Source organism: Lissotriton vulgaris, chromosome 2_1 (genome assembly GCF_964263255.1).
Source record: "Lissotriton vulgaris chromosome 2_1, aLisVul1.2, whole genome shotgun sequence".
Lineage (NCBI taxonomy): Eukaryota > Metazoa > Chordata > Amphibia > Caudata > Salamandridae > Lissotriton > Lissotriton vulgaris.
This window is the reverse complement of record NC_141687.1, coordinates 1,277,573,731-1,277,596,544: the sequence shown is the minus strand read 5'-3', so window position 1 is coordinate 1,277,596,544 and position 22,814 is coordinate 1,277,573,731. Positions and strand designations below refer to the sequence as shown.

General features: G+C 45.6%; 1 protein-coding gene across 1 annotated transcript in view; it reads right to left on the bottom strand.

Annotated features, from left to right (window-relative positions):
• Positions 1 to 15,611, bottom strand: part of MPZL3 (myelin protein zero like 3) — a 74,039-nt gene extending 58,428 nt beyond the window's left edge. Inside the window, exon 1 of the mRNA XM_086957004.1 lies at positions 15,234 to 15,611. Coding sequence (XP_086813130.1) covers positions 15,234 to 15,270 — 37 coding nt within the window. The 5' untranslated portion in view covers positions 15,271 to 15,611. The remainder of the gene's footprint in view (positions 1 to 15,233) is intronic.
• Between the last annotated feature and the right edge of the window lie 7,203 nt (positions 15,612 to 22,814).

Here is a 22,814-nt window from a genome sequence, read left to right as displayed (position 1 = left end):
GCGCTATTGCTGATATCTGTGCGCATTTATAATTACTGCTTTGAAATCACTTAATCTGTTTAGCGCCGCTCTGCTGCTTGCCCCGGCCGCTGCTACCTGCCTGACATCACATTTCATTTGCCGCTTTGCTGCGCTGTGTGTCACAGAGGACACAATTGATTTCAGCAGGCACAGTCCAGCTGATCATTCCCGTAAGGCCGCCGGCCATTTTGTTGTTGTGTTGTTGTGTTGTTGTTGTTGATCGCCCTGCCCTAGTCTCCACCCCGCTCCCGCCTTCCCAGCTGACCCGCCCTCGCCCCTCCCCCCATTTATGACAGGAATATCTGCGCGCAGCGTCTACGCGCAGCGACCGCGCCCAATCCGCGCCAAAGGTAAGCCCGTCTACGCCCGTCTGCGCCTGGACCGCACCCAGTACAAGTCTCCCTGGTCCACGCTATTCCCAGCCCTCCCGCATTACTTACGCCGCCTCCACCCTCCTAGCCCTTAACCCCGGTCGTCCCCCCAACTGCGTCCAAGCCGCTCCTGGACTCACCCATGGACCTTTCTCCTGCAACTCCTGCAAGTTCGACGGCACCAAATCCAGCTCCTCATCCACCAACACCACTCATAGACCTAACACCAACCACCTAAAATGCATCCTGCTCAACACCCGATCGGACCACAGACACGCCATTGAACTCTGGAATCTACTCGACACCATCTCACCGGACGTCGCCTTCCTCACAGAAACATGGATGAATGCCTCATCAGCCCCAGACATCACTATTGCCATCCCGGATGGATACAAGATCATCCGTAAGGACCGCTTTGAACAAACAGGAGGAGGCATCGCTATCATCCATAAGAACTCCATCCGCATCTCAACCAGCACCGACGCCCACCTCGTCAACGCCAAACACCTCCACTTCCAGATCCACATCGACCCCAAAACAACACTCAGAGGCACCCTCCTCTACCGACGTCCAGGACCCCGTGCACAATTCAGTGACGACATCACTGACTTTATCACCCCACACGCCCTCCCCTCCGAGGACTACATTCTATTGGGAGACCTCAATTTTCACCTGGAAAAGAGCAACAACGGCAGCACCACCACCCTTCTGGACAATTTTGCCAACCTCGGACTCAAACAACTGGTCACTACCCCCACCCACAACGCTGGCCACACACTAGACCCTATCTTCACTTCCAGCAAACATGTCTCCTTCAGTCATACCACTGCTCTCCACTGGACGGACCACAGTTGCGTTCACTTCACATACAACAAGTCCACAATCTACAACCATCCTCAACCCACCATGCGAAGAAACTGGAACAAAATCACTATCAACCAGATCTCCTCTTCGCTTCTTCAAAACCCGCCTGTCCACTCCTCAAACCCCGACCAAGCAGCCACCAACCTCACCCAATGGATATCCAACAGCGCCGACATTCTAGCCCCGTTGAAAAAACGTCAAAGCAAACCTGGCAGCAAAAACGCCTCCTGGTTCAACGATGATCTTAAGAAATCAAAAAAACTCTGTCGCTCCCTCGAGAAGGCCTGGAAAAAAGACCCAAACACCAGCACCAGGGACTCCTTCAAAAACGCCACCCGCATACACCACCAACTTATCCGATCTGCCAAGAAAGCCGCATTCAAAGACCGACTAGACAACAACGCCCACAACAGTAAGGAACTATTCAACATCGTCAAAGAATTCACCAACCCATCGGCCAACTCCAACAACATCACCCCTTCACAAGCCCTATGCGACTCCCTAGCTTCCTTCTTCTACAACAAAATCGCAGACATCCACAACAGCTTCAACAACCGACCCGAAGACCAACCCACCCAACCTTCTGCAGGACCTTCACCCCCCCTGAACACCCTCAATGACTGGAACCCAATCTCCACTGAGGACACCATCCGCCTGATGAACTCCATCCACTCAGGATCCCCAACTGACCCATGCCCTCATCATATCTTCAACAAAGCAGACTCCATCATAGCACCACACCTCAGAGATGTCATCAACTGCTCCCTCAACTCCGCCACCTTCCCGGAAAGCTGGAAACACGCAGAACTCAGCGCCCTTCTGAAAAAACCCACAGCGGACCCCACCGAACTCAAAAACTACCGCCCCATCTCGCTTCTTCCATTCCCTGCCAAAGTCATCGAGAAAGCTGTCAACAATCAACTCACCGCCTTCCTCGAAACCAACAAATCACTCGACCCCTCACAGTCCGGCTTCCGAGCCAAACACAGCACTGAGAATGCACTCATCGCTGCAACTGACGACATTCGATCTCTACTGGACAACGGAGACACAGTCGCCCTCATCCTCCTCGACCTCTCCGCTGCCTTCGACACAGTCTGTCACAGCACCCTTCTACAGCGCCTCAGAAACGTCGGAATCCAAGGAAAAGCATTGGAATGGATCACTTCGTTCCTCACCGGAAGAACCCAGAGAGTCCGCCTCCCACCATTCAAGTCCGAGGCCACGGAAGTCATCTGTGGCGTGCCACAAGGATCTTCTCTCAGCCCCACCCTCTTCAACGTATACATGAGCCCCCTTGCGACCATCGCTCGCCAACACAACCTCAACATCATCTCCTATGCTGACGACACTCAACTGATCCTCTCACTCACCAAAGATCCTAACACCGCCAAAACCAACTTACACGAAGGAATGAAAGAAGTAGCCGAGTGGATGAAGCACAGCCGTCTGAAACTGAACTCCGACAAAACAGAAGTCCTCATCTTAGGCACCTCCCCCTCCGCCTGGGATGACTCTTGGTGGCCAGAGGCCCTTGGAAAGGTAAAAAGTTATATCCCTAAAGCGAATGCCTGCACACAGGGCTGCTAGTTGTGGAATTGTCATTGTAATTTAAATTTCACATCTTCACACCGCTTGGTCGATTTTCAATAGATTAATGAACACTATTTTTGTCTAGGTTGATTCATAAAAGCCCACGTAGCGCGGTTGTGCCAACAATTTAAAGTTCTGCTAACTAGAAAAGTAAATGGAGAACAAGAGAGTCACACATGCTACAAAAATCTCATGGGACCGGGACAAGATGGCGATCTGGCCGTAGATCGCGTTAGCAGCGTTTACCCGAGCTCCGTGGAAACGTAGCCACAAGGTGCAGTTAACAATGGAGAAAGCGAAGTCGAACGAACGGAAATAAGAAAGAGACTAAATGCGGAAATATAGCCGCTAGAACATAGATTTCTGTCCGCTTTAAGAAACATTAAGAGGAAAGATTATTGAGCGGAGCTGAATCGGAAGCGGAGAAGTAAGAAAGTGAGAGGTCGGAATTGGTTACAGAGGGAAAGCGAGAAATATTATGGGCTCGCACACAACTATTTTACCTTCTTCCCTCGAGTTTGGAAGTGAATTACCGGCGCTTGACGAGACGACCCGCAGAGAGCTGCTGATCATTCTGGGCTGGGCTGCCACGAAGGTAACGCCGTCAATCTATCGACAGCTGAGGCTATGCTTGAGGGAGCGGCTGCATTGGTGGGCTGACTCCGCTGACTCCGCAGAGCACAGGGCGGAGTTCACAGCGGAGCCCACAGCAGACATCTCAGCAGAGCAAAACGGAGCGGAACGAGAGTGGGAATGGGAGACCTGTATCGAAGGCACATTGAAGATACCGGCGCTGCATAGTAAGCATTTAGAGCTGCACAAAGTCAGTCTTGGCTGTAACAACAAGGAATCTTGTATCGATAATCTCTGCTTACAGCTGGGTGAGGTAATTGCAGAGCTAGCAGAATTGACTTCCCTGATACTGCCTGATCGCTGGTTTCAATTGAGCTCTGCCGGAGTAATGCCTTCTAAATCAGCCTCATCAGCGGCAGCAAGGGCAAGACTTGCGAAAGCAGCGAGAGCACTACGAGAGGCGGAGCTGGAAGAGCAGCAGCTACAACAGTCTGTCAGCAGTCTGAGCGGTGAAATATCAATGGCACCTAAAAGCAGTGTTCGTACTAGAAAACAAAACCAGAAGACACCGACTACATGTTTGCCACGCCAGGAGGTCGTAGCCACTAAACGGAGGATTAACAGCACTCATGAGATGGCGAGCCCAGGCAATACAGTTATCGACCTGCTTAGAAGAAAACAAACAGCTTCAGCAAACCTGGACACAGAGGATATCCAAGTGCAATCGCTATGCTCACCGGACACAAGAGGACCCCCTGAGATATTGCTGCCTTCACAGCAACCAGAGAGAAAAGGTCCCACCTCTGTCCAGGACACATCGAGCCTGGAGACGAGCCAGGAGGGGGAGATTGCAACTGTGAGTACTTTAAGATTCACCAAAGAGGGTACTGGTACTGGTACTAGTAATAATAACTTTATAGATACTACTATCACCCTAACCGCTTCTCCCTCTCCCAACAATTTACTTACTGTCTCTCCTAATACACAAAATGATACACTAGATAAACCTTCAATGTCATTCTGTGAGTCCGGTGAAAATATAGTGGGGGTAGTTGAAGATACGCTACCTAAGAATGGCTTGACTGAAAGTTCCTCTTTAGCAAACACGATGAATGTGATGGAAGAAATACCTCTAAGAGATCACATCTTAACTCACGGCCAAGTGAACACTGACCCCCAGCCGCTGATTGACAGTAATATACCGGACAGAGGGGAGCTGACAACTCAAGGATCCTCCCTTCCCGGAAAAGAAGGGAATGTATTTTACTCCTTTTCGGATGAAACAGGAGTAGAGGCAGAGTCTGAGGAAGATGAATTAGATCCTGATAACTCTAGCAATGAGTGTGAAGAGAGTGATATGGAATATGATGAAAATGGCGAGTGCCTTCTGTTTACAACCTCACCAGAAGAAAGCATAGAGGAAGAAGGACAATCAAATACAATTAAATCCAGACCTAAACATGTATCCAGGGCTAAACAAAGAGATCCTTACAGCACGGACCCACCGAGTCAAGACACAATCCCCTCTACTGCAGTAGAAGCAATTTTACAGGCCATCGCAGCCCATAGAGAACAGACAGAGGCGGACAGCAAAAGATCAAGGCTAGCTTTATCCAAGATACAAGGGGTGGTAAAAAATCTGACTAAAACCTGTAAATCAGTTGCTGAAAGGGTTACTGAAATGGAGGCAAGAGTGATGACCACTGAAAACGAGACTCGAGCTAATGAAGAAAAAAATCAAACTTCAGGAAGCTGAATTGATGGATATGAAATGGAAATTGGAGGATTTTGAAAATAGACAGCGTCGAAACAATCTACGCCTATTGGGAGTACCAGAAAAAAATCGAGGGAGAGAATGTACGGGCATTTGTGATCAAACTGTTCAAGGACTCTATGCCAGATTTAAAAAATTGGAACTGGGAGCTTGAGATCCAGCGAGCCCACAGGATGCCATTCAACCCTCCTGCTAAACCTGGCCCATATCCTCGGGCTATTCTTGTCTACTTTGGAAACTTCTTATTGAGACAGTCAGTGGCCGAAAAGGCTAGACCTGATCATAAAATCACTTGTAATGAGATTTCTTTTTTTACCAGGCCTGATTTTTGCCATGCTACAGTGGAGAGGCGATGGCGGCTAAGGTCTTTAATTAAACCCTTTCAAGAGAAAGGAGCCCAGGCGTATTTAAACAATCCTGCAAAGCTAAAGGTTATATGGGCAGGGCAGGCAACATTTTTTACCTCTGAAATTAAAGCGAAGGCTTATCTTGAGGAGATTAACAACTAGAGGCCTATAATGTTGTATAGTGATATGGAACTCAGAGCTTTTTGTGTAACTGATATCATTGATATCATTGATTGATTATTAGTACCTGACAATGCTTGATGCTTATGTTTTCTCTGTTCTATTTTCCTTTCTCCGTTTAAGTAAGCATCCTTTAGGATATATTGTGTAACTTTCTGCGTCTTGTATTCTAAACCGATAATATATTGTTTAATGGACACTGTAGCTCGGGTGCTACACTGCTAGCATCACTAGGACTCTGGTAGAGTCCGATTGCCCACTAATGGTGGGGGGGAGGGGGGGTCCCTAGAGGGGGAGGGACCTGTTGGGGTGGGTGGGGCTTCGGGGGGGGGGGGAACAAAAAGAAAAAGAATCTTGATCCAGAAGGTAGCATTATTTGTGTAAAGTCCAAATACTGTAAGAATAAAGGAAGTAGAGGTACGACAAAGAAGGTAAAGATCATTGACAAGTATAACGAGAGAATCAAAGAGTTTCTTATCTATGTTGACACATTAGCTAATGGCTAGACTTAAAATTCAAACATGGAATATTGGGGGATTATTAAATAGGGAAAAACAACGCCGCTTGTGCGAATTAATCAAACTTAATACAGTAGACATTTTATGTCTACAAGAGACACACATACCATGGACAAAAAGGTCACAACTGAGGATTAGAGGATATAACCTGATAGCCGTTTCTACCCAAACATCAAATATAAGAGGGGTAGCAATACTCGCAAAAACTTATCTTGGTCAACCTATTCGCGTTGCTTCGGATCCACATGGCAGATGGGCAATAGCGAAACTAGCAAACGGTTTGGTTATCTCCACAATTTATGGCTCCAATCAAGATGATCCTACCATATTTTCACTACTAGAAGTTGAGCTTGCAACCTGGCAAGGTTCGCTAGTAATTTGTGGAGATTTTAATATTTCTTTAAAAACATACTTATTTACTGGTCAAAATAATTATAATCTGCAGAATTATGTAGGACGTAAATCTAAAGTATATAAGGCTATCAAGAGATTAACAAATAGTCATGGACTAGTGGATATATGGGGTGTAAAAAAAAAATCAACAAGATTCATGGTTGTACATACTTTTCGCATCCACACCAAAAGCATGTCCGGATAGATTACTTTTTTGTAACAAGGGATTTAGTGGCTAATGCAGTAATAACTAAATATCCCAAGATCATATCGGATCATAATCCCCTTGTTCTTACAGTAATAGTTGGCGAAAGAAAACAACAGACAGTGGTCATTCGATCGAAAACTACTGGTTGACAATGAATATATTAGCTACATCAAGAAATGGACGGAGGAATATTTTGACATTAATCGCTTTAGTGCCCCCAGAAACATTGTATGAGACTCTTATATATCAGCTCTTAGGGGTGAGACTATTAGCTATCAAGCTAGAGTAAGAGAGCTAAATAAGAACGAGTTTAATACTAGGGTATTAGCCTTGGCAAAGGCAGAGGAGGAACATACCACAGCTATTTCTCAGGGGATAGATGCTACCCAGCTAATGTACTTAGTTACTCTATTAAGAAATGAGCTAAACAACAACCTTAGCCAAAAAGCAGCTCAAACTTATACTGCTCATAGAAGAGATACTTATGAGAATGGAGAAAAAGTGGGGAGACAGTTGGCGCTATACACCAGACAAAGGAATGTTTCTAACCAGATAAAGTCAATAACTGTGAATGGTAAATCGCATACACAACCAGATGAGATCATTGCTTTATTCCATCAGTATTATCAAAATCTCTATACGGAGGATTCTATCCCCCCAACAAGTACAGAATATGAGTTTTTGAATAACTTTATGAATAATACCGAAGGCCTAAAAAAATTAGATGATATTACACGTCAGGATCTGGAAGGTGAAATCACTTTTGATGAAGTTATATGATCTCTAACCGCACTAGCTTCAGGTAAAGCAGCAGGCCCTGACAAACTACCTATAGATTTATATAAAGTTCTAAGCTGTCAATTGGGTCCAATACTGCATGATCTTTTCTTAGGTATCCAGTGGAACGGGAAAACCCCGGATTCCTGGAATAATACTAATATAATTGTCTTTCCAAAAAAAGGAAAATCACCTGAACAATAAACATCATATCGACCCATATCGTTAATTAATGCGGACTCCAAATTGTATGCCAAGGTGTTAGCCATGAGACTTAGCAGGGTCATTGAGCAAATCGTCTCCCCGTGGCAGCATGGCTTTGTACCTGGTAAAGGAACAACAGATCACACTTCCAGGGCAATAGCCTTGTTCGATGCCATGACTGTAACGGGGGCTCGAATGTCAATGATACTACTAGACGCTGAAAAGGCGTTTGATCGCGTCTCGTGGAAATTCCTGTGGGCAACTATGAAGCTCAATAATTTCGGCCCCAAATTTATTAAAGCAATACGATCAATCTACCTATCCCCTAAAGCTAAAATACAATTGATGGGCTCTGAATCTGACAATATTAATATAACTAGAGGCACGAGGCAAGGCTGTCCGTGTTCCCCCCTATTATTCGCTTTATATATTAACCCCTTGATTTTGAAAATTATTGAGAGCCCCGCTATCACTCCAATTGTCCTTGGCCCTTATTCCACTAAGGTATTAGCATATACTGATGATATCGCGGTTGTAACATCAAACCCGGTTGAAGCTATGGGGGAAATTGAAGCCATAACCACAGAATTTGGCATCTTTTCTGGATATTCCTTGAACAAGACAAAGACAATTGTACGGACAACATTGACTATAACGATCAAAGAAAAGCAGCAAGTGCTACATACTTAGGAATTGTTATTACTCCCGCTATTAAATCTGTAATTAACTACAACTATAACCCTTTAATTCAAAGTATAAAAAAAGATCTGGATAGAGTAAATGGACTTCATTTGACCATTATAGGACGAGCTAATTTTCTTAAGATGAATATACTCCCTAAATGCCTCTACCTGTTTAGAGCAATTCCATTGGCTATTGACCCTAAGATTCTGAAAACTCTTGAATCTCTTATGATTAAGTTTATCTGGCAACATGGCAAAATTCGAAGGTCTTATAAATTAATGTCTCTCCCTAGTGAAAGGGGTGGGATGGCAATACCCAATATTAGTATGTATTATTGGGCTGCACGCCTTAAACAAATGACCCCACTGATTAGCTTTAATTTACAAACAACACCCTTTATGAATAATAATACTCCACCCTCAATTTATGAGTTACTATTGGGAAATGTGGCCAATGGATTACTTTTACAACAGAAGGAGGCACGAGACTACTCACATGATCGGAAATATGAAGTTATAAACGCTGCATTTAAGGTTTGGGGCAAAGTTGCTAAACATTTGCATATTAGTAATGTGAACAGGTACACTTCCTTATGGCATATGAAAGCGTTTATAGCATTTTCGAACGATACCATAGCAAGAAAATGGCAGAGACTTGGGATCCTGCGTGTTAAAGACTTTCTGATACATGGCTTAGAAACCACTTTTTCACATGTAAAGGATAAATATCATCTTTCCAACGGGGACTACATTAAATATATTCAATTATATACAAACCTTAAGGCAAAAAGATCTACCCTTGGGCTAGGAAAAATAGATTTGTTGGAGGTCATTAATAGGTCTAACACACGAATTGGGATTATATATAATCTTCTTCTTGTAAACCTGCAAGATGATCAGGAAAAGATTGAATCTAACTGGCCTATTAAATTTAGCAATCCGAATGTTGACATCTATAAGAGTATTGAGCTGAGCCAACGACTGTTCAGGGCCAGTAACCTTAAAGCTCAAACATATAAAACTATTTTTGACCTCTACTATACACCCGCTAAATTATACTCCTGGGGTAAAAGAGAGAATAATTTCTGTCCAAGATGCTCACAAGGACCAGCTAATTTAATACATATGCTAAGCAGCTGCCCCAAACTTAGTCAAATTAAACAAATGATTGCTAATTTTTGGGAGGTGCTGTTTGGCCATAATCTTCCAGAGACAGATTCACTGTTTATTTTAGGATATGATTCTTCAATCGCCCTATCAAAAAGTGAGCAAAATCTATTATTTATAGGCACTGCGGTGCTTGGAATTATTTTGTCGGCCCGATGGAAAGAAGCTGAACCACCAAGCTTCCAGATGTGGCTAGCTCGGTTTTTAGCTGTTTTCAGTTTCGAAAGAGCCATATATTCAACAAGAGGTAGTAAATGGAAAAAGTTGGGCGAATCAATCTGGTCTCCAGTTCTGAGGTGGAAATCAGGATTAAATCCACCTATTTAGATTTCTCCAGAAGGGGTGGAAGATAGTAAATAGTTTAATTATGTATTAAATCTTGTTCTATTGTTTTTTCTTCCTTCTTATTGAATGGGAAAAAAAAAATTGAATATGTAAACCTCGGACACGGACGCTCCCCACGCTGCTCCCTGACCCGCCTTGCCTCTCAGCTGAGTATCATTTCGCAGCTCCGCTGCTTGCTTTAGCCACTTGTACATTGCTGCTTGACAGTGCCTGACTTATCTGCATCGCGCTATTGCTGATATCTGTGCGCATTTATAATTACTGCTTTGAAATCACTTAATCTGTTTAGCGCCGCTCTGCTGCTTGCCCCGGCCGCTGCTACCTGCCTGACATCACATTTCATTTGCCGCTTTGCTGCGCTGTGTGTCACAGAGGACACAATTGATTTCAGCAGGCACAGTCCAGCTGATCATTCCCGTAAGGCCGCCGGCCATTTTGTTGTTGTGTTGTTGTTGTTGATCGCCCTGCCCTAGTCTCCACCCCGCTCCCGCCTTCCCAGCTGACCCGCCCTCGCCCCTCCCCCCCATTTATGACAGGAATATCTGCGCGCAGCGTCTACGCGCAGCGACCGCGCCCAATCCGCGCCAAAGGTAAGCCCGTCTACGCCCGTCTGCGCCTGGACCGCACCCAGTACAAGTCTCCCTGGTCCACGCTATTCCCAGCCCTCCCGCATTACTTACGCCGCCTCCACCCTCCTAGCCCTTAACCCCGGTCGTCCCCCCAACTGCGTCCAAGCCGCTCCTGGACTCACCCATGGACCTTTCTCCTGCAACTCCTGCAAGTTCGACGGCACCAAATCCAGCTCCTCATCCACCAACACCACTCATAGACCTAACACCAACCACCTAAAATGCATCCTGCTCAACACCCGATCGGACCACAGACACGCCATTGAACTCTGGAATCTACTCGACACCATCTCACCGGACGTCGCCTTCCTCACAGAAACATGGATGAATGCCTCATCAGCCCCAGACATCACTATTGCCATCCCGGATGGATACAAGATCATCCGTAAGGACCGCTTTGAACAAACAGGAGGAGGCATCGCTATCATCCATAAGAACTCCATCCGCATCTCAACCAGCACCGACGCCCACCTCGTCAACGCCAAACACCTCCACTTCCAGATCCACATCGACCCCAAAACAACACTCAGAGGCACCCTCCTCTACCGACGTCCAGGACCCCGTGCACAATTCAGTGACGACATCACTGACTTTATCACCCCACACGCCCTCCCCTCCGAGGACTACATTCTATTGGGAGACCTCAATTTTCACCTGGAAAAGAGCAACAACGGCAGCACCACCACCCTTCTGGACAATTTTGCCAACCTCGGACTCAAACAACTGGTCACTACCCCCACCCACAACGCTGGCCACACACTAGACCCTATCTTCACTTCCAGCAAACATGTCTCCTTCAGTCATACCACTGCTCTCCACTGGACGGACCACAGTTGCGTTCACTTCACATACAACAAGTCCACAATCTACAACCATCCTCAACCCACCATGCGAAGAAACTGGAACAAAATCACTATCAACCAGATCTCCTCTTCGCTTCTTCAAAACCCGCCTGTCCACTCCTCAAACCCCGACCAAGCAGCCACCAACCTCACCCAATGGATATCCAACAGCGCCGACATTCTAGCCCCGTTGAAAAAACGTCAAAGCAAACCTGGCAGCAAAAACGCCTCCTGGTTCAACGATGATCTTAAGAAATCAAAAAAACTCTGTCGCTCCCTCGAGAAGGCCTGGAAAAAAGACCCAAACACCAGCACCAGGGACTCCTTCAAAAACGCCACCCGCATACACCACCAACTTATCCGATCTGCCAAGAAAGCCGCATTCAAAGACCGACTAGACAACAACGCCCACAACAGTAAGGAACTATTCAACATCGTCAAAGAATTCACCAACCCATCGGCCAACTCCAACAACATCACCCCTTCACAAGCCCTATGCGACTCCCTAGCTTCCTTCTTCTACAACAAAATCGCAGACATCCACAACAGCTTCAACAACCGACCCGAAGACCAACCCACCCAACCTTCTGCAGGACCTTCACCCCCCCTGAACACCCTCAATGACTGGAACCCAATCTCCACTGAGGACACCATCCGCCTGATGAACTCCATCCACTCAGGATCCCCAACTGACCCATGCCCTCATCATATCTTCAACAAAGCAGACTCCATCATAGCACCACACCTCAGAGATGTCATCAACTGCTCCCTCAACTCCGCCACCTTCCCGGAAAGCTGGAAACACGCAGAACTCAGCGCCCTTCTGAAAAAACCCACAGCGGACCCCACCGAACTCAAAAACTACCGCCCCATCTCGCTTCTTCCATTCCCTGCCAAAGTCATCGAGAAAGCTGTCAACAATCAACTCACCGCCTTCCTCGAAACCAACAAATCACTCGACCCCTCACAGTCCGGCTTCCGAGCCAAACACAGCACTGAGAATGCACTCATCGCTGCAACTGACGACATTCGATCTCTACTGGACAACGGAGACACAGTCGCCCTCATCCTCCTCGACCTCTCCGCTGCCTTCGACACAGTCTGTCACAGCACCCTTCTACAGCGCCTCAGAAACGTCGGAATCCAAGGAAAAGCATTGGAATGGATCACTTCGTTCCTCACCGGAAGAACCCAGAGAGTCCGCCTCCCACCATTCAAGTCCGAGGCCACGGAAGTCATCTGTGGCGTGCCACAAGGATCTTCTCTCAGCCCCACCCTCTTCAACGTATACATGAGCCCCCTTGCGACCATCGCTCGCCAACACAACCTCAACATCATCTCCTATGCTGACGACACTCAACTGATCCTCTCACTCACCAAAGATCCTAACACCGCCAAAACCAACTTACACGAAGGAATGAAAGAAGTAGCCGAGTGGATGAAGCACAGCCGTCTGAAACTGAACTCCGACAAAACAGAAGTCCTCATCTTAGGCACCTCCCCCTCCGCCTGGGATGACTCTTGGTGGCCAGAGGCCCTTGGAAAGGCCCCCATCCCGACAGACCACGCACGGAACCTGGGCGTCATCCTGGACTCCTCACTCTCGATGACCAGACAAGTCAACGCCGTTTCATCATCCTGTTTCAACATTCTTCGCATGCTCAAAAAAACATTTCGCTGGATCCCAACCGAAACTCGTAAAACGGTCACCCACGCACTGGTCACTAGCCGCCTAGACTACGGAAACACCCTCTACGCCGGTACTACCGCAAAACTCCAGAAAAAACTCCAACGCATACAGAACGCCTCTGCCAGACTCATACTAGACATCCCGCGTAAGGAACACATCTCTGGTCATCTGAAAACCCTCCACTGGCTCCCCGTAAATAAGAGGATTACCTTCCGCCACCTAACCCACGCACACAAAGCACCTTACGAACTTGGACCTGAATGCCTCAACACACGACTGTCCTTCTACACCCCCTCCCGTCATCTACGATCCTTCAACCAAGCTCTTGCCACTGTACCTCGCATCAACAAAACCACCATGGGAGGCAGATCCTTCTCCTACCTGGCAGCTAAAACCTGGAACTCTCTCCCTACTCACCTTCGCCTTACTCAGAACCACCTAGCATTCAGAAAGCTACTTAAAACTTGGATATTCGACAAGTAATTCCCCACCCCTCCTCAAGCGCCTTGAGACCCTATGGGTATGTAGCGCGCTATATAAATCTTTTGACTTTGACTTTTGATCATGAGTATGATGTCTTAAGATTTTGATTTTAACTTGTATTTCATTTAATATGTTCTTTTTATTTTTTTTATTTTCCTTTTCTTATTTTTGTTCCTATGATCCGTCTGTAATACTACTTTGCTATGTACCTGTTGGATTGAGTTTAATAAAAAAAAAAAAAAAAAAAAATCTCCTGGGACCAGCAAACAATTCCCCTAAGCAGTTGCACGGGTGACTTGGTATCTCACTGACTGTCCTGGATATCGTACAGAGGACATTCAATTTCTGAAGCAAAATGTTCCCATCATAGAAATCAAAATTTTAAAAGAATCAACAAAACTTCCACGCCAAGAAGTGTTTGCACTAATTGCAAAGAAGCAAGTAATCGTTTAACAGCTCCTAAGCAACCCTATATGCAATCACTTTCCCATTTGACCATTACTAACAAACACCGATGCCACAAGGTCGCCAACTTTACTCTTATCTACTCAATATTTATGTTCTATGGAGTCTGCTCCTGATCTTTCGCTTGTCATTTACTCTTTTTTGCCTAAAAGTAGCTTTCAACCCATATTAAGTTTTACATAGTTTGAAAAGGGGGGAGTGCTGTCCCTGGTTTACTTACATTGTCAAAAGTAAGCATTCTACGGATGAAACATGGCTCCATCGTCTCAGTGCCCTTTCAAATCCCACGAATTAACGCAGTCTAGCGCACACTGTGAGCGTTAACACTTCCACACACTTGAGCAATAGTGCTCATAAAGCGGGTACGTACGAATACTCTATTGCAGCCCTAACAGAGTACAAGTACTGGACTAAAAAATAGATACCTAGCCTGGCGAGTAATGTTAGATATGTGTCACTTGCGGTACAAAGAGCCCCGCTAAGATGCGAGGACACTTTCTCGTTACAAAATTAACTTGTGAAGTAACGAAGTAATAGGATGTTTATACGAATGCGGTGTTATTAACAACATACAACGGTGCTCATAAGTGTTTCTACTAACTGGTTGAGGTCATAGAAAATACGAGAAGTGGTTATAATGTCACAATAAAATGACAATTATGTGGTGACGTGTTACCGAGGTCACGCTAAAAGCGGAAACTACTATAAAGTCACAATAAAAGGACAAGTATGTGGTGAAACGTTACTGAGGTCCGGCTGAAAGCGGAGCAACTCAGCTTTGAAGTGCTGAGAACGCTGGAGAGCCATTTAAAGTGTAACAGCGAAGCTCATAAATGATGGTGAAATTCGAATAAAACTGAACAACACTGACAAAAAGTGCTGGTGTGGGTCCCTTAAAAAGTTACGATCTCTACTGGCAAAGTTCCATTAGCCATGTAGTAACCCTGCCGAGAAGCGCTGATAAAACATGATTAAGTACTATATGTACACTAGCTGAGAAATGGCGATAAACTACTGTGACAGAACAAGGCCATGGTATGATGCGTCAGTTTAATACTGAGGTCCTATTAACGTTGGGGCTCCATCGCACTGCCAAAGAGACTCACCCAGTAACAGCAGCAGCAGAAGCCTCCCGAGCCCCATCCCCTCCTCGGCTCCAGCTCGGGACAGCTCTCTCGAATGTTGATAGGTGCTGTCGTAAACTAAAGGAGACTCAGGTGATACCGGAAATGACGCAGACTGGTAATACAGGAAGTGGAGTAGAATTTGCAACTCCAGAAACACAGTAAACGAGCGGTTGAGGGAATGGGGTAGCGGGTAGGATAGGTAGGACAGCACAGTACAGCTTCTGAAAGAGATGTAAACTGTGCGATACAGGTAGGTAATCTCAGTGAGCAAAGCAAATCGAATATACTGAAATTAAGGTAGAGCAGGTAATACCACAAATGCTCAATCCGCCCCTCCCCGAAAGTTGCTCCCACAACAGGTATGAAAAGAAGCCCAACTCCCTGTCGATAATCGTTCGAAAGCAGCTAAGCACACACACTGATGTAGATAGGCGACGAAATTGTCTTGGGGAGGGGGTGGTCGGGGAATCTAAATAACTAAACATGCAGAAATAACTTTTCCATTCATTTACCGCGGGATTTCACAAAGCACCAGCTGAAGATATTTCCGTTTAAATTGCAAAGCGTTGATTACAGTTCCAACAAAACAGGTCTGTGGCCGTGGTTAATTATGCGTTTTGCAGACGGATTGGCAAGTCGTTCCGTTTTGTGCGGGGTTGTACCGCTGTATACGGCCCAGGTCTGTCCCAGAGGTAGGATTTTAGGAAGCACGTTCAGCTTTATGGTCTAAATACAGACTCCAACAACCTGCCAATAAATAGCCATTTATTTATTTATTTATGTGTTTTTATATTCCGCGAACTTTACCCGAAGGTTTCAGAGCGCTTTACAAAGGAGCCTCATCCAGTTACATTACATAAGGACTTAAGAGTACATAAATTACATAAAAGATACGAAACAGATACAATCTAAACTCACATAAGAATAGTAAGTACATACGTCTACTATAGATGTTAAAGTTACATATATACAAGTTGCAAATTCACTCAAGATTACTTTTGCTTGAAAAATATAGAGCGACTATGGTTGGACAAATATATATTACATATATACAGAGCAAAAACTGCTCGCCATTGTTGGAGTTTTTCCGATGCTGTTGCATGATGTATAATGGTAATATTCATTTTTGTGTTTACTTCTTTCTTTAAGTCTGCTTCAAAGTGCTCATGTTGCCTTTGGGGTTGGGCGTGTCAACCGATTTAGAGGTAGGGTCGATCCAAAAGTCTAGATCTTAGAGCCTGTGCAGGAGGCGAGGGCTGAATGTATTTACTGAGTAAATCATACAACCAACATCACATAAAATATGATGAAACTACTTCAAAATTCAAGAAAGTGTCATACCTTAACATGTGAAGCTTTGACATTAATAAATAATATTATAGCACTGCATCGAAAAGTACGCAATAGGTTTTTGTACAACTGATATTCTGAACTCACATATTTGAACGTGGTTTCATACGCAATAATGAAGGGAAAAAAAGAGTCTTTATTACATAAAATATTTGCCTATGGTCACACACTTTAAGTGGGGAAGCTGTGATTTTATCCAGTTTTTCTGGTTTCACTTTGTACAAATCTATCAGGAAAGGTCGATTTGTTTTTCTTTATGTTAAGGATTTGCTTCATGCATTTTTCTGCAGTTTTTATATAGTGTGCATTTTATATGAGCCTTAGTTACATTACACAAGGTCACATTAATTATTTATAGGTAGGGTGAGATTATTTGCCCAGAAGCACAGGGTGTTGAGACAATGTCAAGACTCTAACCTGGTTGGCAGTTGTCTCCATAACACCACATTCTGGGTAGATGGAGGGAGGCAGACATTGAGGAAAATCAGCCCAAACTACTACCGATGCCCAGGCTGCTGGCGCAAAGCGCCTCTTAGTTCCCATCTTGAATAGTTACCAAACAAAGAGACGGGCGCTGGAAACAGGGACACAAGAACAGAGTTTTATTACTCATGAGGAGAGCCTGTCATTTCAGACACGAAACACAGTGTCTTCGGGAGGTGCTCTAACAAGTTCTCTGAGACTGCGTCTTTTATACACAAGTTGATGATGCATAAACATTCCTTATTACAATAAAGACATTGTGAAGCAAGGAAAAGACATCCCCGGTACCCCCCCCGTTCCGGTTTATTCCAACACGTGGCTACAGTAGAGGTCCTCACCCCCCCATACAATAGGAGGGGGCTACAATGCAGCAGAGTGTTCCGCTGATTCCTTTGGAATGTGTGCGCCTGATCGGATCTCAGGGGGTGGGGAGGTCATGATCAATAGTAGCTCCTTTGAAGAGGGGCGAGTGCATACAGTAGCGGGCAATAAACTGTATCCTCAGGCTAAGGGATGACCAGCGGTCCGTGCAGACAGTCGGGCTTAGTGGAAGGGGTCATCAAAGGAGGGGTATTCAAGAAAGGAAGGGAGGTGTTGGTCAGGCGCGGGGTGTGATTCCCAGGGGCAGAGTCGCACAGAAGGAGAAGTCTTATGACCCGTGCAGGAGAGAGCGGGGGCAGCCAGAGTGCGCGGAGGAGGGGTGCCGGGAGTTTAACAAATGGGCAGAGAGGCCATGGTGTCTAAAATGGTTGTTTGTGTGTGTGCGTGCATGGGTCTATGCTGGCGAGATGATGCGGTCAACGCTTCACGGTATTCATTCTGCTTACAGTGAGGGTATGATGAACGCAAATGAACGCCGCTTATGTGCATTAACATTGTCATTTTCCACAGTCGCCGCTTTTTAACATAAGTTAGTTCATTTTCCTGTTCTTCCCCATCGATGGGCGTACATATAGTCGCGTGTGGTCAATGAGATAGCGTTTGTCAATACTAGCAGATTGTGTATAAACATGATCAGTCGATACGGGTGGCAGAATGCAGTACATATGAATTTACATTTGGTGGGTTATTCATCTAGGGATCAGCATACTACATACTACAGACGTTCTGACTTTCTCTTCGGCGGTATCAATGTACAGTAAAAGTGACCGATAAACATTTTGAAAACAATACAAAGTGGTTGAGGGAGGAATTCAGTTCAGTACAAGCAATCAGTCAAGGGAAAGGGGGATGATATCTTCGCCACAGTGTCTTTTTAGCAGTGAGCCATCACTGGTAGGCTCTAGTCCGTCTTCTTTCGTTGGCGCTGTTGAGCACCGGCGGTGGAGCTATGAGTCCAGCTCGGATCCAACTTTACACGTTGCAGGGTGCGATCTGTCCTCTGCTGTTAGATCACAGTCCTGTTTTCTAACTAATCTTTTTAGGGGTGCCTCACGCTCAGCACCTGCATTTCCTTTTCCTTCCGTGGCAAAACCCTATTCTTCCTAAATGTCGTTCCTTTTTCTGAGTCAAAATCCAGGGGTTCGAATGGGGGTGTCGTTGGGTAATCGAGGGAAGAGAGGGCGGAGTGGAGTCAGATTCTCTGAAGCAGACCCAGGGAGCAAATGATAACGAGCAGGCAGGCCCATTGATCGGGCTCAGAGGGGCGGGGGACTTCTGGCACAGGTTGGTCAGCAAACAGGGGCTTCAGGGCAGCCCTTCATTCTTTCATTTTCCGTGTTTGAAAGTGGTGCCTCGTCCCGCGTCTCGTTGCTCTGCGGCTCCACCTTTGGTCCAGGTCATACGTGCTTCATGATCTGTGGCCAGGCTGAGCGTCACGTCCGGCCCCTCTCCTCCGGTGATTGTGTATCCTTGAATGGGTACAAAACAAGTTTTTAGAGAACCGGTCAACAGAGGATATTTATACATTTCAATCCCGTCCTCAATCCTAAGTGGCTGGGGACTTGTTCATCAGTCACAGTCAGAAGTCATCACTATGTAGTATGTATGCAGGCATTTCTACTGAGTTTGTACTAAGTCTATTTGGCATTCATTCATGGCATGTATGGAGAGAAGTCAGGCTCCTATTGACTGTGTATTCTTATCAAACTCGGAATCGGATCCTTCGGGAAAGACCCGTTTATTAACCCAAGTCCTAGCAGTCTTACATTTCCCTCCAGTGTCTGCTAATTCTAGCGAACAGGTGGGTGTACTAACATCTAACATCATGAGAAAGGGACAGAGGCTAAACATTCTTTTCCCGGAGAGCAATGGTTAATCAGGGTCATCAGTTATAATTCGGGGGCAACAGTTATGGAGCTGGGGTCAATCGGGAGAGACGAGGACGCTTTGGACATCCGCACTTGGGCGCAGATGGGTGGGACAATCTGGGCATTGGGGGTTGTTTTTCTAAGGACTGAGAATAGAAGGCCATTGACGTATAGTCCCCCTATAAAAGGCCAGATTAGGGGACATCAGTTGTCTCACCTGTCCTTTCCTTTTTAGCCAATTCAAGTTCCTTCATTTTGCAGAAAGGAGAGGTAGTAACATAGAGAGTCACAATCGTTTGAGTTCCTGTCAATTTTGCTGAACACCTTTGTGTTCAAAAAGACCCAATTAGGCTCGTGCCGGCGGGGCACAACGTTACCACATAAAGGAAGAGGGAGTAGGGGGACTCTCATAGAGAGTGAGAGTCGTCCGCATTCTAAATGAACCACTTGGTACACGCATGACCGAGAGAGAGAGAGAGAGAGAGAGAGAGAAAGAAACATGTACAATAATAGGCCATTTAGTGCGCACACAACACAGAACAGCAGGGGTTAAGTAATATAGAAACACAGGCAGAAGGGCGACATAGATCCATACATTACGTACACACGAATTCAGGTGGAGGTGACAATACATGTATTTACACACAAATGATCCAAGACAGAACATAGAACAGTTTTCTGGCCAAAAATATTTCTTCCTGCATGCTGCGCATTCTTAGTATCCTACTTAATTCACCTGGGCGTTGAGCTTTTTACCTTTTTTTCTTCTCTACACCTCTGCTAATTGGTCGGGAATTAATCTGGTCGGGCTAATACTCACAGTGGGGCCTTTGAATTATTTCTCTTTTTCTTTTCTAACGAATGATTTTCCAGGCTGAAGCGACAGAGGGGCATCAACTGGGAGGACAACGGGGCAGAGTTTACTCTTTGGTGCGCGTCCTTGCTTGGTTGTATTACTTGGGGTATCAGGCAAAGTCATATTTTGCCATACTGTAATACCCCGTCAAGTTTCTACTTCGGACCACTCTTCCAGTTGCTGGGTTCAGAGAGAGTCACTTGTAAGTAAGGGAATGCTATATCTTTGTTTGTCCGTCATGTATAGGTACCATGTCCAGTTCCCTTTTTCCCCCCTCCATCGGTCGTTCGATCATTACTTAAGTCACGCACAAAATAATTCTCTCATCCATCCAAATGTGTGCAACGTATATTTAGTCGAGCTATACACATCAGGGCATGCACACGTGTGTTCACATCACACAAAAATCGTCACACTGTGGTAAATATTTGATTTACCGTCCTAATTTCTATGCAGGTAAGTACTTAGCAAAAATAACTCAATCGGAAAGAAAGAGGCAGAGTCCGTGGTGTTAGAGTTCTTAGGGGTTTTATTCCTTAAAAAGGAATGGTCATGGTACCAGATCGGATATCATGTTCCTGCCACCACTGGGGTGCAGGAAGGGATAGAGCAATATTTTATTGACAATACATAGCTTATATACTTAAATCATATAATAGAAACCAATACAGTAGGCGTAACAGCTGAGAGAAACAAGATAACAGCATACACGTGGTAGTGATACGTAATTAGAAGGCGTGAACTAGGCGTGAACATAGAGGCGTGTGGTAGAAACGTCACATGTAAGTGTCACGAATAGGTGGGTACAAAGCAGAATTTGGCAATGTCAGCAGAAATCTGAGGCCTGGATGCGCGCGCAGCTGCATGACGTGTGATTGACGTGAAACTGGAGGGTGCAGGGGACTTGACATTTACACTGACGGAAAGAGACAGAAGTCTGGCATGTCAGATCAACTCGTACCTCTATCATATCTGGTATCTGATGTTTTAGGAACCATATTATCTAGAAGGAAAAGGTCTCTGGGGCAGAAGCTATTCTATACTGACTGTGAGTGCGTGTATAAGCGTCTAAGTGTCTGCATGAGATGCGAGGGGGCATGGGCCTACCATGGTAACAGAGGCTATGAATTACTTGCACGGAGACAGTAAGGCCGGGCCCTTTGCTCTGCAGCTGGGGGGATGTTTACTTAAACTAATAGGTAGGAATGCATTTTCGAGGAGCGGAACAGATATTTCGAAGGTTGAATTCAGTCTTGGCAGGCAGCAGGCTGAGCTAAGCGCCGTTAGCCGCACAGGGAGTAAGGCAGAGGTCACGGGCACAGAGACAGCCCAGGCTGAGGCGTTCAGATTTAGAAGGCAGAAAAAGGCTCGATGGCAGAATTCAGGGCCTACTTCGCCAGAGCTGAAAAACGTGTAAAGTACACCACAAAAAGACGTTGGCATAGCATACTTAGGAACGGAATATTCAACCCATTCAGGGTGGGTCTGAAAGAGGACATGTTAACGTTGGACGCAAATGTATTTGCGTCTTCATAGCTGGCACAGGAGGGAAGTTACATGCACTTTAAGCTGGTACATGGAGACGGTGGGGTACACGTTAGGGAACATTACTTGACCATAAAATTTATATTTCCTCATTCCCTCCTTGTTCCCTACGGACCCTTCATGATATATCGATCCTCATGAATCGATCAGTCTGTTCTTGTAACATCATTTGCTCTTTCTTCTTTTCGCGTTTTGAGTGAAAACTAGAATGTGCAATGCACGATGTGGCGCACAGACCACAAATCGCTGGCCCACACTGTAGGCACAGGCAGCAACTGAATACTATGACAAGGGCAATGCCTGGGAAGGATAGGATCTTCCATCCCCAAGCGGTCAACGTTGTCCAGAACCAACCGACCAAGTCCAGGTGCCTGGATTCTGATGTATCAAACTTGCAATTTTATGAAGACGTGTAATAGCTTGCTATACTGTTGGCGCGTTTTCTGGAATGAAAACACAGCAACTTGACCCGATGACCTTACAAGCTCCGCCTCTATCTGCCAAGATGACGTCAATAACAAGACGATTCTGAAGAACAACAACCCGCATGGCGGACTGCTCTTCTGTTAAGTTGCCTAGAGCGGAGGCAGTTTCATTCACTACAGCTTCGAGTGTTCTAGTTAATCTACGTATTAGTTTACTGTTTTGGACGGGACCCGTGAAGAAAAAGAATCCTTTATTGAAATCTGTGTATTGCTCCCATGCCGTTTCAGTATAGTCGACAATCGGGAGATCTCTTCGGAGTCTATTCTTTACTAGATTTGTATTTCTGTGATAATCAGGAGGTGCTAGAAAAACAGGTGGCAGAAGGAATGCAATGTAACAGGTACCATCCCAATCTGGAGGTAAGCGTATGTATGCGGTATGGCCACAAACAAAATAGGAATGACGGGTAGCTCTAAAGGAAGACTTGCCTTGATCACTGAATTCGACCACAGTAGTACATTTGCTATGACCTAAGTGTACTGAACCCTTCTTTCTGACACATAAATCACCAGTGACTGGTAATACTGACATAGCAGGGAGAACTGGTGCAGCTTCGGATTCGACAGTAAGAATCATAAGGTTAATTGTATA